The sequence below is a fragment of the Macrobrachium rosenbergii genome, chromosome 45 (assembly GCF_040412425.1).
Source record: "Macrobrachium rosenbergii isolate ZJJX-2024 chromosome 45, ASM4041242v1, whole genome shotgun sequence".
Taxonomy (NCBI): Eukaryota; Metazoa; Arthropoda; class Malacostraca; order Decapoda; family Palaemonidae; genus Macrobrachium; species Macrobrachium rosenbergii.
The window spans coordinates 20,506,585-20,520,332 of NC_089785.1; the positions used below are offsets into that span (position 1 = coordinate 20,506,585).

The window sequence follows — 13,748 nt, forward strand, 5'->3', positions numbered from 1 at the left end:
TGCACTTCACACTTTATACCTGAATTCCTATTTGGTTTAGGTCTTCACGTAGTATAATCATTCTCCATGATTTTCAGTCCCATTCCAGTAGCTCTTTGTCCCATTACTTTCTTCAGTAAAACCAAGAGCCTCTCAAATATGTAAGTAATAAGGATCAAGTTTATTTGCAGACATAAGATTTGTTTTTTTTCAGTTTTAAGAACCTTCATGCTAAGTAACCTGTGTACTGTAATAAGAGTGAAAGGCATCAACAGCAAGAACTCAGAACTGCCTAGTGACACTGACAGAATGTCTATCATTTCTACTATCTGTTTAGAACAACTAATTCAAACATGAGCTATGCAAGACCTATTTTAAGTTTGCTTTAGTAAGGAAATCGTTTTGATGCAAAAGCTGTACGGAAAGGACATTTCTAAAAGTATCCTTACCATTATAAGACTATATATGCAATACATATTTCATTAACTTCTTTTATCTATCACTAATTATTGACACACCTGCTAAATGGAGTGGTATGTGCTATTCTTCATAACATAATTATTCGGGACCCCAACTGATCTCCTTTGAAGACATCTATACCCCAAAACATGTCCAACAGAGAGGTTCTAACAAACTCAATGTTTGTTTAATAGTCTCAGTCTCAAATGTTTCTCCCTGACTTTAGTTATTGAATGAATAGAAGCTGAAATCCTGATAAACATTTTGGCATAGCTTAAACTTGTATTGCCTGCACAATATTAAATCTACAAATTTGAAATTTGAGACCACATTTCCAAGCCACAAGCTGCCAGAAATGGGGATCACTGGAAAACCGTTTGGCCATGAGCACCAAGGACATTCCTCTGGGGTTTCAGGGAAGCACAAAAGTAATTTTAGTCCAGAAGTACTTCCCTGGTAGCTCCTAGACATGATAAAACTAGCCAGTTGCAAGGCATTATCTCAAGGACAGAATTAGATTACCTTGTAAGGTACTACAGCTACCTCAAGGTCAACCTTTGGTTGTTTATCTCCATTGTTTTCTATTTTCTGCACATCTAGGTCTTCATCTTTGTCCTTCCTTGATTTTCTGGGGTCCTGCAGCTGCAAAACCCAATACATTCTCTGCCCTTCTCATCACATGTATAAAGCACTCATGAAAAAGGACATGAAACACATTTATTATGGACCACTTAAATGTTTAAGGGTCGCTCGGAACATTCTGTCAGTGTCACTAGGGACTGACCATTGTACAATTGTGCTTGTCCTGGAGACCAAACATATAAAGCAATCAATCTAGGACCAAGAAGAAGGCAGGGGCTGCTGGTGACTCAACACGTAGATCTATGGGCTTCCTAGAAGTCTAGTTCACAAAAACTGTAAGGCTGTATTGCCAGTGAAATCTAATCAAACCAATAGTGGTCTGAACTTGGGACCACCACAATTTGAGGTCCAGGCAGAATTTAACTTTTATCGTAAATACAGAACTCTGTTTGCTTACCAATTGCCATCAAATGAGTTGTCTCAGAAGAATGTGTCGTTAATTTTTTTTTGTCCACCAAAGCATTTCATTTTTTGCATCCGAGTTCCTTTGAAAATGCTGTTTCAGGGGTCCTGTCATCAGTCAACCATTACTGTATGCCATAAAAGAAGACCAGGTCCTTAAAGATGTACCATCTTCGTTTAGATATCCTTAAATCATGTGCCACTGGAGATGATGATGATGTCTTGGTACGCAACATATAAAAAACATCATTCCAAGTGTCTTGGCTCCTGCTGTTCGAATGTTTAAGCTACTCTACTATTTTCTTTTTTTTTTCCTAATTCCACAGCATTCTGATAAACCTGTGAATGGATGGAACAATCAAATGGTGGATCATGAAGCCAGACAATCATTGTATCTCATAACCTGCAAATAGACAACTAGTCTCTCCCATGACCTGTTAAATTTGAGGTGACACAAGAAGTTACATTTTTGCTAAGTATGTGATCAGCAAATTAAGTCAGTATTATTTTTCTCACATGGATAAGTATTCTTGGCTTTAGTTTCTTGAACTGGTAGAGCCAAGATGCAGTCAAACAGGCATTAAGAGTAAGTCTTCTGCCTTAAAGACTGCACACTAAAACACGAACGTACACTCGGTGAAAAGACTCGCTGAAATAACACATGTACAAGCTTCATTGATCATTTATTTCTGAAGATGACTTTCATACCACGTACATTATGTACAAAGGATCACAATATAGGTATGGCTGAACAATGTTGTGTAGAAAAATAAACACCTGCGAATCCAAAATACTACATTATGTGTAAATTCCAACACAGGATAGCACATGCCTCAATGCCTTGACAAAAAAAAAATAATAATAAAGCATTTATGATGAATGGAGTTACAAATTTGACTACATAATATTAACAAACATGATATATTTGCATTAATGCATACAGTGGAGACACACACTCATTTTTTTTTTTGAAGAATACAGTGTATATGAAAAGTACGGTACGTGTCAATATGACGTAAACAAGCGTGAGGAAATAAATAAAAAAAAACTGGCAAGCATGCTAGACTCTGCCTATTACAAAAAAAAATTTTCATAAAAATTAAATGCATATGAAAACAAGAAAGTAGTTTTTCATAGAAATTACTGATGCATAAAAAAGGACACAAATGGAGAAAAAATATCAAGTGTATTAATGGTATTTCCATTCACAAGCAAGAATTGATAGAAGAATCTTTAATGTTTAAAAATAAATAATTTTGCAACTTGATACCATGGTAAAATCACTTCAGTGCATGATATATAAGTATAATAATGATGATGAATCAGTACACTAATAAATATAGAGCAGCATTGTACAACAAATGTAAAACTACAAATAATATAATGAAAGGTAAAAAACATTTCAACAGAACAAATGAAATGAAAGTAAAATCCTTTCAAATACAGAATTACATTAGAAAATAATAAGGGGAAAATTCCACTTGAAAAATAGACATTTTAACTTAAAAACAATTGGGAAAACATCACTTTCTTGAGCTTCAAAACCTAAGTATTTGTGTAAAATCTTTCAACATAAAATTAATAGCAGCTAAAGACAATTCATGATTTTTCTTATGCCATAAATGTCCCTATAAATGTACCATGTGCAGTAAGACTCAGCACCCACTATATCTACATTAATCATGACGTTTTGATTTTTACTTTTATAAGCACCAAAATTCAATAATATAAAGATAACTAGTAAAATGAATTCTCATTCATAATAAGATAGCTTAACATGCTGCCAAGTCACATTAAGATGGTCAGCTAAGCGGGAAGGAACCAAAGAGAACTCACGAAAAGTAGGTCTACAAATGACATTTTCATCTTTATGTCAATTCTGTTCTGAATTTACAGACTATATCACTTAGATGGATCAAAACTAGGGGTGCACTGATCAGTGCATATGGATCAATAAGGACATTTATAGTATATATTTGTGCTTATGTATATGAAAAGAAAAATAGAGTATACATGGCACTATATAGTACAAGTACATTTTTGCAATATGCATCACCAAAGAAATGTAAAAATCTGGATTGGTGTTCCTTGGGGTGACCAGTTAGCTTTGATGACAATATTCTCATTTCTAAATCAGTTTGAATTCCTTTTCACAAGAGACTTTAAATATGTAGTTTAACAGGAAAAAGGTGTCAACATATGGTAAAAGCATTTATGCGTACGTATTTGCTTTCGTGTGCGTGTACAGACTAACAACTTACCCATATTCTGTGCCATTAACCTCTCATTCCATCTGTAGTTCTGGAGCTACATGTGTTAACTAAATCCAGAAAAGAATATTAGTACTGCAGGCAGTGGAACACAATCGGGTCATTGGCTCTGTCATACTTATAATGAATTCGATTACAGCTTTAATGCAGTCAAAGACTTCCGCAGAAAACTTCAGAAGATCAAAAGTTCTGGCTAATTTAGTCAGCAACAAGCAAGGTTGAAACTTCAACAAAAAGCTGTTTTGTTGTTTAAGGATTGATGACAGCAATTAAATTCTATCAAATGTACATTGGCCAAAATACCAAAAATCTGTGTGAGTGGACCTCATGCTGTCCTGTGTACACAAGTGCATGTGTGTGCAGACTCATATATACAGTATGTACAGAATTATAACAAAAATATAGAAATAAGGCTTGAAAATCCATCTTACATAGACAGGATAGCACAACATGTGGGATAACAGGGTCCAACTGATTAATGTGGAACCAAACCACATCCAGTTGCAATTGCCCCCACTTTTCCTTTCAGTTTTTGAACCACTACTTCGATTCTGCATTAAGGAAAGATTGAGACTAGGGCAATTTTCACTTATACAGTTTCTGAGCGATGTACAGTTGATGTATCACTAGGAATTCTAATTGTATCAATTATTACATATAGGCAGTTTTACTGTCCAAATAGTTGTGCATTAAGTAGTCAGGATGACTTGCGTAGCCATTATCACAAGAAACAACACAATGATTTAAATATCTGGCTTATTCATCTGCAAAAGAACTGGAATTACTCGGAACAGAGCAGGATAATAATAAATACTCCTTACACCCGAGAGGATAACAAATTTCCTGAAACCTTTTCCCTTCCTTTACTATCTCCTGCAGGACCTATCAAAATATCTGAGGAGGAAAATGTCGCTATATCCGAAGACTTCACATGTTCAAGAGAGAATTCAGAACTCGGTAACATATTTTGATCAACCCTGACAAAAAACTGCAGCATTCACAAAACTTATGGTCTTACACTGCAGTTTTTCAATCAAGTACTATACAAAACCAAATATAGGGTCATTTCCATTAGATTCTCAGTTTAACTGGCACAACAAAGCACTTTCACATTAGAAACAAAACTATGAGAAAACCTAATAAGGAAGATAATTCATCAAGAATAACATTAGCAAATAAGAAATGCAAGTACTACTGGCAAAAAATCATCCCTGTAAAACCACATGTCACAGATTTAGCAGCAGCTGCATATTAAAAAAAAATCTTTCAAGAAAAGACAGAGGGACCAATGACAAGCAAGGAATTTTGGTTTCTTCTTGTGTGTCCAATATAGAGAACAAATTAGACAGATTCTTTGGGTTCTACACGACAAGGCAATTCTAGGTCTGGTAGAAACTTATGGTATAAGGTTCCTATTAAAATACTACCATTTGGTCTGCATTAATCTACTCTGAACAATTGGACACAACAGTCTGGCACATTCTCATACCCCAAATAAAAAATAACCAAGGACTTTGACAGTGATGACATGAATTCCTAGGTATATAGCTGACAACAGAGTCAGAGAGGGTGCACTCACCAAGTGTTAATAACGGTACAGTAACACCCATTGCCATTTCACTCACAGCAAATCCATATCTGCAGTACTTGCCGTTTATCCTTTCACCAAGGAAAATCTTCATCCACACTCCCCTTCTGCTTTCTTAAACCAAGATGGTGTTTCCACTGACTGTCCTGGTTTTGCTATAGTCAGTCTTTCTTTTTTCAATAGTGGACTCTGGTACTAACTGTAACATTATGACAAGAGAATGATTTTTTCGTGTACATTATTTACCTCAAAACATTTTTTCCGATATCCTCTGCTACTGTATAGACTTTTACTCGTCATCTAATACCACCAACTTTGTTTTCATACTTTTACTAGCTCACCTCAGACATGGTTTTTGTTAACTGTTCGCCATGGAAGCATTTGTGCACACCCCTATGGAAGGGCTTTTTCACCTACTGTATTCTATTGATGGAAAAGCGCTTAAGCACCAAGCTTAAGAAAAATTGCAATCTTGTAAAAAAATAAGAGAACTTTTCTTGGCTAAACAATTCATTACACAGCAAAACTGTTCAGACAACTATTTCGTGATGGTATGAGGAACACTGTTTCACCGTCCTACAGACCAAGCCTAGAAACCTCTTACCACAACCCAGGTTATGAAGTGGTTACACAAATATTCACTTATCCAGTGTAATCAAATGCACTGAATTGCTCGTACAGTATTCTTTATCTTTATTGTTTTAAAGCCTCGATTTGCATGCACAGGATAGCCTAAATAGTATACAAGATTTGGCTTGGGTTTCGGGACAGAATACCATAGGATAAGCATAGGAGTACAGTATGAGTTCCATTAACCACATTTTAGTTTTACTCACCCCCTCTGGACCTATGACTGCTTGGTGAACAAGCTGTTTTACAATCTTTCTTTAAACGTAAAACAAATGGTTTTCTCTTTCTGACTGTAGCTAGTTCTTCTTTTACTGAGCATTCTACAATAATGTACAACTAATGAGCTTCAAAATACAGTATTGGAATCCTAGCAAGAAACCAGCATTCAAACGAAAACATTGTAAGTACTGTACCAATCAACAAAATATGGTTAGTGACACGCCACAGACCAGTTCTTGATTACAGTGGGAGTTTCCTCTCCTCCTATCCACAGGTCACCAAATCAACACTTAAGTCCCTTGAGGCCACTTATCTTTGGCCTGAATGCTTTGATCATTTCTCATTCCTTCTTTAATTCCATATCTCTAACAGGTATAACCTTTATTCTTTCAAGTTTCAGCCTCATCCTCTCATCTGGGTTTATGCTTCAAGTTTTACCTTTGTCATTTCTGGATCCACCGGGGGTAATGAACCATGTTCTATCCTTCTCTCTGCTTAACCTCCCAGCCAGCCTTGTGAGTTACGATTTCAGCTCGGGAATCTGGTTACCTTAAATTTCCTTTCTGTGAGCCCTAGTCAAGGTCTGGGCATTTAGTTACCTATCATACCAGCCTTCAAATTCAATAATATACAGGCAGTCCCCAGGTTACAGATGTCTTGGTTTACAGTTCCAATTTTACGGCACTTGGCTCACGGCGCCATTAACCTGATTTTTCAGCGCCGTAAGCGGCTTTACAGCACCATAACCCGGTTTTATGGCGCTTATGGTGCCGTAAGCGCTATTTATTCCCATCATAATTATGATGTTCCAGTTTACTGCGATTTTCGGCTTACAGTGCACTGACGGGAGTGGAACCCCCCCCACCATAAACTGGGGACTGCCTGTAGAGTACCAGGGTAACATCATGGTAGGCATGCATGCATCAATACTACAACTTTATAAAGATGGGAGTTGACGTGGCACTGAAAAATGTGTAACCTACAACATCAAATAATTACCTACCATCTTACAAAATCCTTAAAAACAAGCAAGGGTGTGACTCATTCTTACAGCTAGCAACAACTTCTACCATCACACATGAGCCTTTCATCTGTTTCATATTTCACTGATATACATATTAGAATCTCTATTTAATCAGTAACAATAAAGGACACTTCTGCGACAGTGATTATTAATTTACAACACTAAACAAAATTCAAAAATTTTACAGGTTCTTTAAAATTTTGCTAGATGTTTGGGGGTTTTCTTTTAATGAAATCATTGTACATTTACCTATGCTAAGCAGTGATACTTAAAGTACCTTTTCTGAAAAAGTCCTTCAAAAGACACAAAGATAATATCAACTCTGGCAATATCACAAGTAGCATATTTACACTCTCACAAACATCACTTTACCTATTAATTCATAAGTGTTTTACAGTTGCATCAGTTCAAGTGATATTTAAAGAATTTGAGTGTAATTCTTTGATTTATAGAGAAAGGAAGATTAGGGCATAAATGTTTTCAAGCCCTTTTTCAGAAGAAACCATAATTCCTTTGTGCAATAAGAAAACTGGAAGGTATGCTAAACCAACAAATAAATGAAGGAACTTTGTTTTCATTTGTGGGAACTATTTCTTCGCTATCTTCACTGCTATCTGAGTAATACATTCCATATTTGATTCACTTCGTACATGCACAGGTTTCCTACTATCAACAGTTTCCTACTATCATTTCTCCTGCTTTTTTCAAGCCTTGGAACCCCACTCTTATGTAAAAGTTTTCTTTTTATATCCCTATAAGATTAATTAATGTTCACATAATGTAACAGAACTAGTGGGTTGACCAAGACACATCAAGCACAAACAGTGTTGATCATATAACGGGTTGTAAATAACAAAAATGAGCAGCCGGAAATTTACACTGCCAAATGAGAAGCATATGCCTGAGATACTAATTCCTGAATATTTCCATGGCTCCTATGTCTTTATGATTGCAACCTCTAGTAACAAAATACAACAGACTGTACCCATCAAATTTCTGTGGTGCACTGCTATAATCAGTCAAGATTTGATGTACGACACGCGGCAGAACCTGGCTCTCGTATAACTCTTGCGTGTTAAAAGCAAACTTTCATAAAATAATTCTCATTTCATGGCTTACAGTAAAATATGTAACATGAGCAATACAAAACCCTATTCAACAATAGGTAAACACCAACCCGAAATAAGTTTTTAAAAAGATATTGGCTTCATAAATATACAAAAGACACTGCTTTCATAAAATAAAGTTTGTCTACGTCCTTAGTCATTACACTGTAGATTCTACTGTGTCATGGTGACTTAGAGCTTTAGTTCCTTATGTAATAGAGTTAGTAATAAAATATCATGAAGGTATAAATTCTAACAATGAGATCCACATTCAGGGTAATACCAATCAATCAACATCACTGAACTAATGGATGAAGACAAAAGAAAGATAGATATAAGAAAAGAACAGGTATCGTTATTCGAGTTTAACATACGAAAAGGCATCAATCATTTCCATCTTGAAGGCTATGTAAATTCTCTCCATATCAAAGTGCTTAATTCTCTAATAAAAATGAGCAGTATTTCATAGCAGTAACATTTCTAAATAATAACAACTGCTTCCTCAAAAGTACTGTATAACCTGTTATACACTGGTTAACAAAAAGCTTGTGTTGATGAAAAAAAAACACGACAGATACAATACATAAACTAACACTACTAACTGCTGCAATTCATTCAAGCTTGAAATAGCAATGTCAGATTTCAAGACTCAAACTATACAATGCAGAATTTCTACATTCCCAAGGAGCTTTGCGTGTCCAAATGAAATCCTCAGTGAGATCGATCATAATAAGATTTCTCGTGATGGGCCAAGGTACAAACTTAAGCACAAATCATTTGCTCTCTTGAATAACTGCAAAGATCTTTCAGCTGTCATCCGTGGTTTTGCAAAAAAAAGATAACTTCCTTTGACAAAAAATAAATTAAAATACATAACACTATAAAATTATCTTTTAAAACTGCCTCTAATTCCAGTCGAATCTTTCTGGCAACTGCAGTTAACTTACGACAACCTCTTACAGCTAGATTAAAAAATGCAGAGACTCGTATCAACACAAGCAACAAGGATGCCTTGATAAAGGAAACCAATCGCTGAATATGCCTAGGGAAACCCTTTAGAAACAGTCATCCCCTATCAATGCAATGTTTTATGTACAGTATCTTATAGCCTTTAGATACAAGATGCACAAAAGCATTCGCTCTACTATCAAGAATTAATGGCATCTAAAGATGGTTAAACTTTTCAAATTAAATTTTCGAGAGAGAGAGAGAGAGAGAGAGAGAGAGAGAGAGAGAGAGAGAGAGAGAGAGAGAGAGATCACAAATCTCATAAAATTTACAGAGCACATTTCATTCCTAAACTACTAGAAGTATCATTTACTGAAATACTGGCCTCCATCTGCAACATAAGTTCTGTATAACTACTGGTGCTCTAAATACGATGAGGGAATGTTTGACCCATGAGAGAGAGAGAGAGAGAGAGAGAGAGAGAGAGAGAGAGAGAGAGAGAGAGAGAGAGAGAGAGAGAGAAACAGCAGACAGGAACCAGTACTAACAGTGATGCACAATACGACATGAATCTCTATATGGGTACGAATGCCAAACGCATTACAATTTTCCTTAACGGAACTTCATTAATAACGACCGCTTAGCGTGAAAGCCAGCTAGCCTTAGGAAATGTACATTTTTCTACATAGCTTCTGTACTGATTCATTTACAGCAAGAATTTACAAGAACGATAAAACAAGAAATAATCTACGACCTGCTACTGACCTACAAGTTCAGACCCATTTCCAAACAAAAATGAAATGATAACAATGACGATACAAAAAGCAAAATAAAAAAATGAACTATGGGAAATAAGGATTTGCAAAAGATTGTCCCACCATTTTCACATGGAACAATGATCCAACCCTGCACACATCCTGACAGCACAGCTGACTGGGTCTATGATAGCAATGCTTACCAAAGGACACGTACTGTCCTCCCTCCACACATACATGCGCACAACAGGTCATCTCAGCACTGTCAGTTCACAAACTAAGACGTATCTCACAAATGATGGTGAATAATCAGTCAATGCAGGTCCATTGAAATAAAAAATGTTCTTGATCAGTGGTACAAGCAGTATTAGAGGTACTTTGGGTGAGCCTGCAGACATCCCCCTTGCAGGGTTCCGCTCACACGTCACATAACCCTCACCCCTACTGACTACACCTGCGGCAGTAGATCTATCCGGCAGCGCAAGTCGATCATTGTGTAAATTGTCATAATCCATTTTATCATTACAATGTTCTTCATGATAATCAGTATCATCTTGCAAAGTGGGGGCAAAATCCACGGAGAACAACACCAGTACAATTACACTTATATAATGCCTAGGGAATGGCGTTCCTCATATCCTATTGAGGAACGGTAAGTAGGTCAAAAGCCTCACCAACAACCGGAATAGGGAATACCAAGCGTTTCGGGCAGTGTCACTTCGAAGCATTATTAGACGCCACACCAACAGCACCACAAGCACCCTCCATGCCTGGTGAATCCACCACATCCTGAAACAGCAAATGACACAGCAGTTTATCAATGGTTCTTGTTAAAGCAAACAAATGCTTAACTGAGACAGAGTCAATTAAATAGATCTTTAACATGGAGCCAAACCTAGAGTGCTAACAAGTACAGTGCAATTTGAGAAACATATGGCAGTTGGCTGTACAATATGATACAGTATACTGTACAATGCATTTAATAATACTGTAATTATAGTAATAACACAGTTTAGTACAGTATAAGACTGTTAACCATACTTCCTATTCATGCATTTGCTACTTCCTATAAACTTATTTCTAACTGTCTATCTAGCTGCTTTACAACTGCTATCATTACCGCCAAAACATTGGCTCGTCAACTTTTGGCATGGCTCCCTTTCCTCATATTTTTATTGAGAATACAAACCCCATATTTCCTCTACTTTCATCTTCCAGTCTTCTGTAGCTTATACTCAATTTCAATCAACCGTTCATCACATATCAAGTCTTTTTACGAACTGAAACAAGAGTTCCTAGGCAGTTCCTAGCTATTTCTCAATTTCTTCTATCCTTAAACCTGTACTTCAAAGTTTACTCTTTCAGAATGCTTTAATCCAAGTCTCTATAAGTGACTTTGTTATAATATATACAAAGCTTGAAAAGAACACCTACTTCGACAGATGTTTCCGGGCAGATGGCAGAGTGCTCAGCTCTTCCTTCATGACGTAGAGTTTGCTTCCCAGGCAATACTGTTCCATGTAAGTTGGCCAGTGAAGGGCTGACAGTGCAAAATTAAAGGTCTTCTGATCATTCTCGGATAATGTTGACCATAAGTTCTGCACGTTATCATTGGAAAATCTCCACTCGTGAGTTGTGAAATACTCCAGGCAAGCTGCAGCGCGATCCAGCTTTTGTGCGATTCGAACCATGCTGTCGGAAAATACTTCAACGTGATCATCTGCATAACAATAGACTACTTGGTGATAAAATAAACATCATAAAGTTTATAAAAAAAAGTACATGTCACTCACAAGGCTCTCTTGAAAACTTTCATGTATTATAAAATTCAGAGCACATGGATACTTGGGAGCTGCTCAACAGAATGTGACATTACACTGTATCCACATAGTCAGTTATATCACACAGGATACTCTCATTAACTTAGAGCATGATTGAGCGAAAAACTTTAGAAGCTGAAAGAATGTTTCACTGACATTAAGGTAAAACCTTTACGAAACTTCCATTCCTATCCTACCAATTTTTTCATTTAAAATAACTTAAGATTAAAATAATGAGTGTTCAAAAGATATTTTTTTCATCAAAATATGTAAATCAATTTCAATAATACAGACCTTTTAACAAAGCCAAGGCAGACACCTTTTTTTACTGCTCATATTGTGCCTTGTGCTGCACATTGTAGAAGGTAAAGAAGGTCTTTTGCAGTATCCTTTCAGTCCTAACTGCAATATTTCTTCAACTTTACCTTGTTTTACTTTCATTTCTTACTCTAAAACAAATCCCTTGGGAATGTCCTATGGGAGTCTAGCAGTGTTAATCAGTGGTTTGGTTCAACCACTTTACAATAATATGTTACCAGTAGGTTACCAGGTTATACATACTTACCATTTGTATAGACACAAATACTCATGATGCATGTACTCTGCAGTTGTAAAATGTAAGAGAATGTTTATACTACAGAACTGGCAATCAGAGGATGCATGGGGCAATCACAACAGATGCAAATAAAATCAAGCACTGTGGCATATGAGAGATAAAGTTATTTTTTTGGTTACATATATGAAGCACATCAAATTATTACTAGTATCATTATTAAGTAGTGTAATGAGACTTTGAGTTACATTTCTACAATGTCTCTCAAGGGATCTGTTTGTGAACGAAGCGAGCATTTGAGATAGACAGAGTTAAAGAAGTTAGAAAAATCTGAGCTAGACAAAGTTAAAGAAGTTGGACAGAGAGGTAGGAAGAGATCACATGGAATGAATGAAAAATGAAAACAAAAATTATAGAGCTGGAGCTGAGGAGACATTGCACAGAACCTTCAGTACTACCTACAGTGTGCCATACAAGATACACCATAGGTTGTAGCCAAAATGGAGAACAAAACCACAACAGGTGCAGGCAATGAAATCGTATAAGGGGAGTAACTGCTCTTCCTGAAAGCTGGTAGTAATATCCAAGACCTTTTTCTGAGAAAACTAACAAGCTGTACTATACCCAAACTTCATCAGGATCACCACCATCAAGGTGTGACAGAAAGAGCCTCTGTGAAATTTTGCCACCCATGTCTTTCCTAAGCTTTCGCTTCCACAAATCTCCACCCATTTCCAGCCTCTGGTCTCACAGTTCTCATCCGAGTAGCTCTGGGTCATCCAACTCTTCTGGAGCCCAATACCTGTACCTTCTTGATGTTTCACTGTCATATTTGTTAGTTAATCAACAACCAAAGCCCCTTCCTTCAGTGTTCCGTCATCTTTTAAACAATAACTGAATTACAAGGAGAAATTTGACACTGCAACTAGGGGGGAAAGCAGAATACTATAGGGTACTTACATTGGTCTTTTTCCAGCTAACCTAGCCACAACATCCATGAGGTATGCTGGAAGCCAGTGTTGCAAGAGGACAGCTATGGTGTTGAGTGTCTTGTGCTGAGTGAACTGGAGGTTGGGGTACCAGACAACATCATTCATTGCGTTTCTGCGTAGCGCTAACATGCCGTGCTGATTAATCTCGTCCCATCGCACTGGCCGTTCCATGCCAGATACGCAGTTATAAACCTTGATGTTATTCTGACTGCAATAAATGAAGTACATAAAAATATTCAGAAAATTTCTATTGTAAAAGTGTATATTTGCTTCATTACGAAGCCTACTCATGTGTCTACACAAAATCCCTTTTCAAGAGTTCCACAATTTATTCCTCAGAACCTAACACTATGTTGCCTGC

General features: G+C 36.6%; 1 protein-coding gene across 2 annotated transcripts in view; it reads right to left on the reverse strand.

The window, feature by feature from the left end:
• Positions 1 to 7,411: 7,411 nt before the first annotated feature.
• LOC136829763 (putative fatty acyl-CoA reductase CG5065) overlaps positions 7,412 to 13,748 on the reverse strand; it is a 93,566-nt gene continuing 87,229 nt past the window's right edge. Inside the window, exons 7-9 of one of the 2 annotated variants that reach the window (XM_067088629.1) lie at positions 13,356 to 13,595; positions 11,457 to 11,714; positions 7,412 to 10,811 (exon numbers count right to left, since the gene is read on the reverse strand). In XM_067088629.1, the coding sequence (XP_066944730.1) occupies positions 10,655 to 10,811; positions 11,457 to 11,714; positions 13,356 to 13,595 (655 nt within the window). In that variant the 3' untranslated portion in view covers positions 7,412 to 10,654. The remainder of the gene's footprint in view (positions 10,812 to 11,456; positions 11,715 to 13,355; positions 13,596 to 13,748) is intronic. The other variant, XM_067088630.1, reaches the window with a different exon arrangement.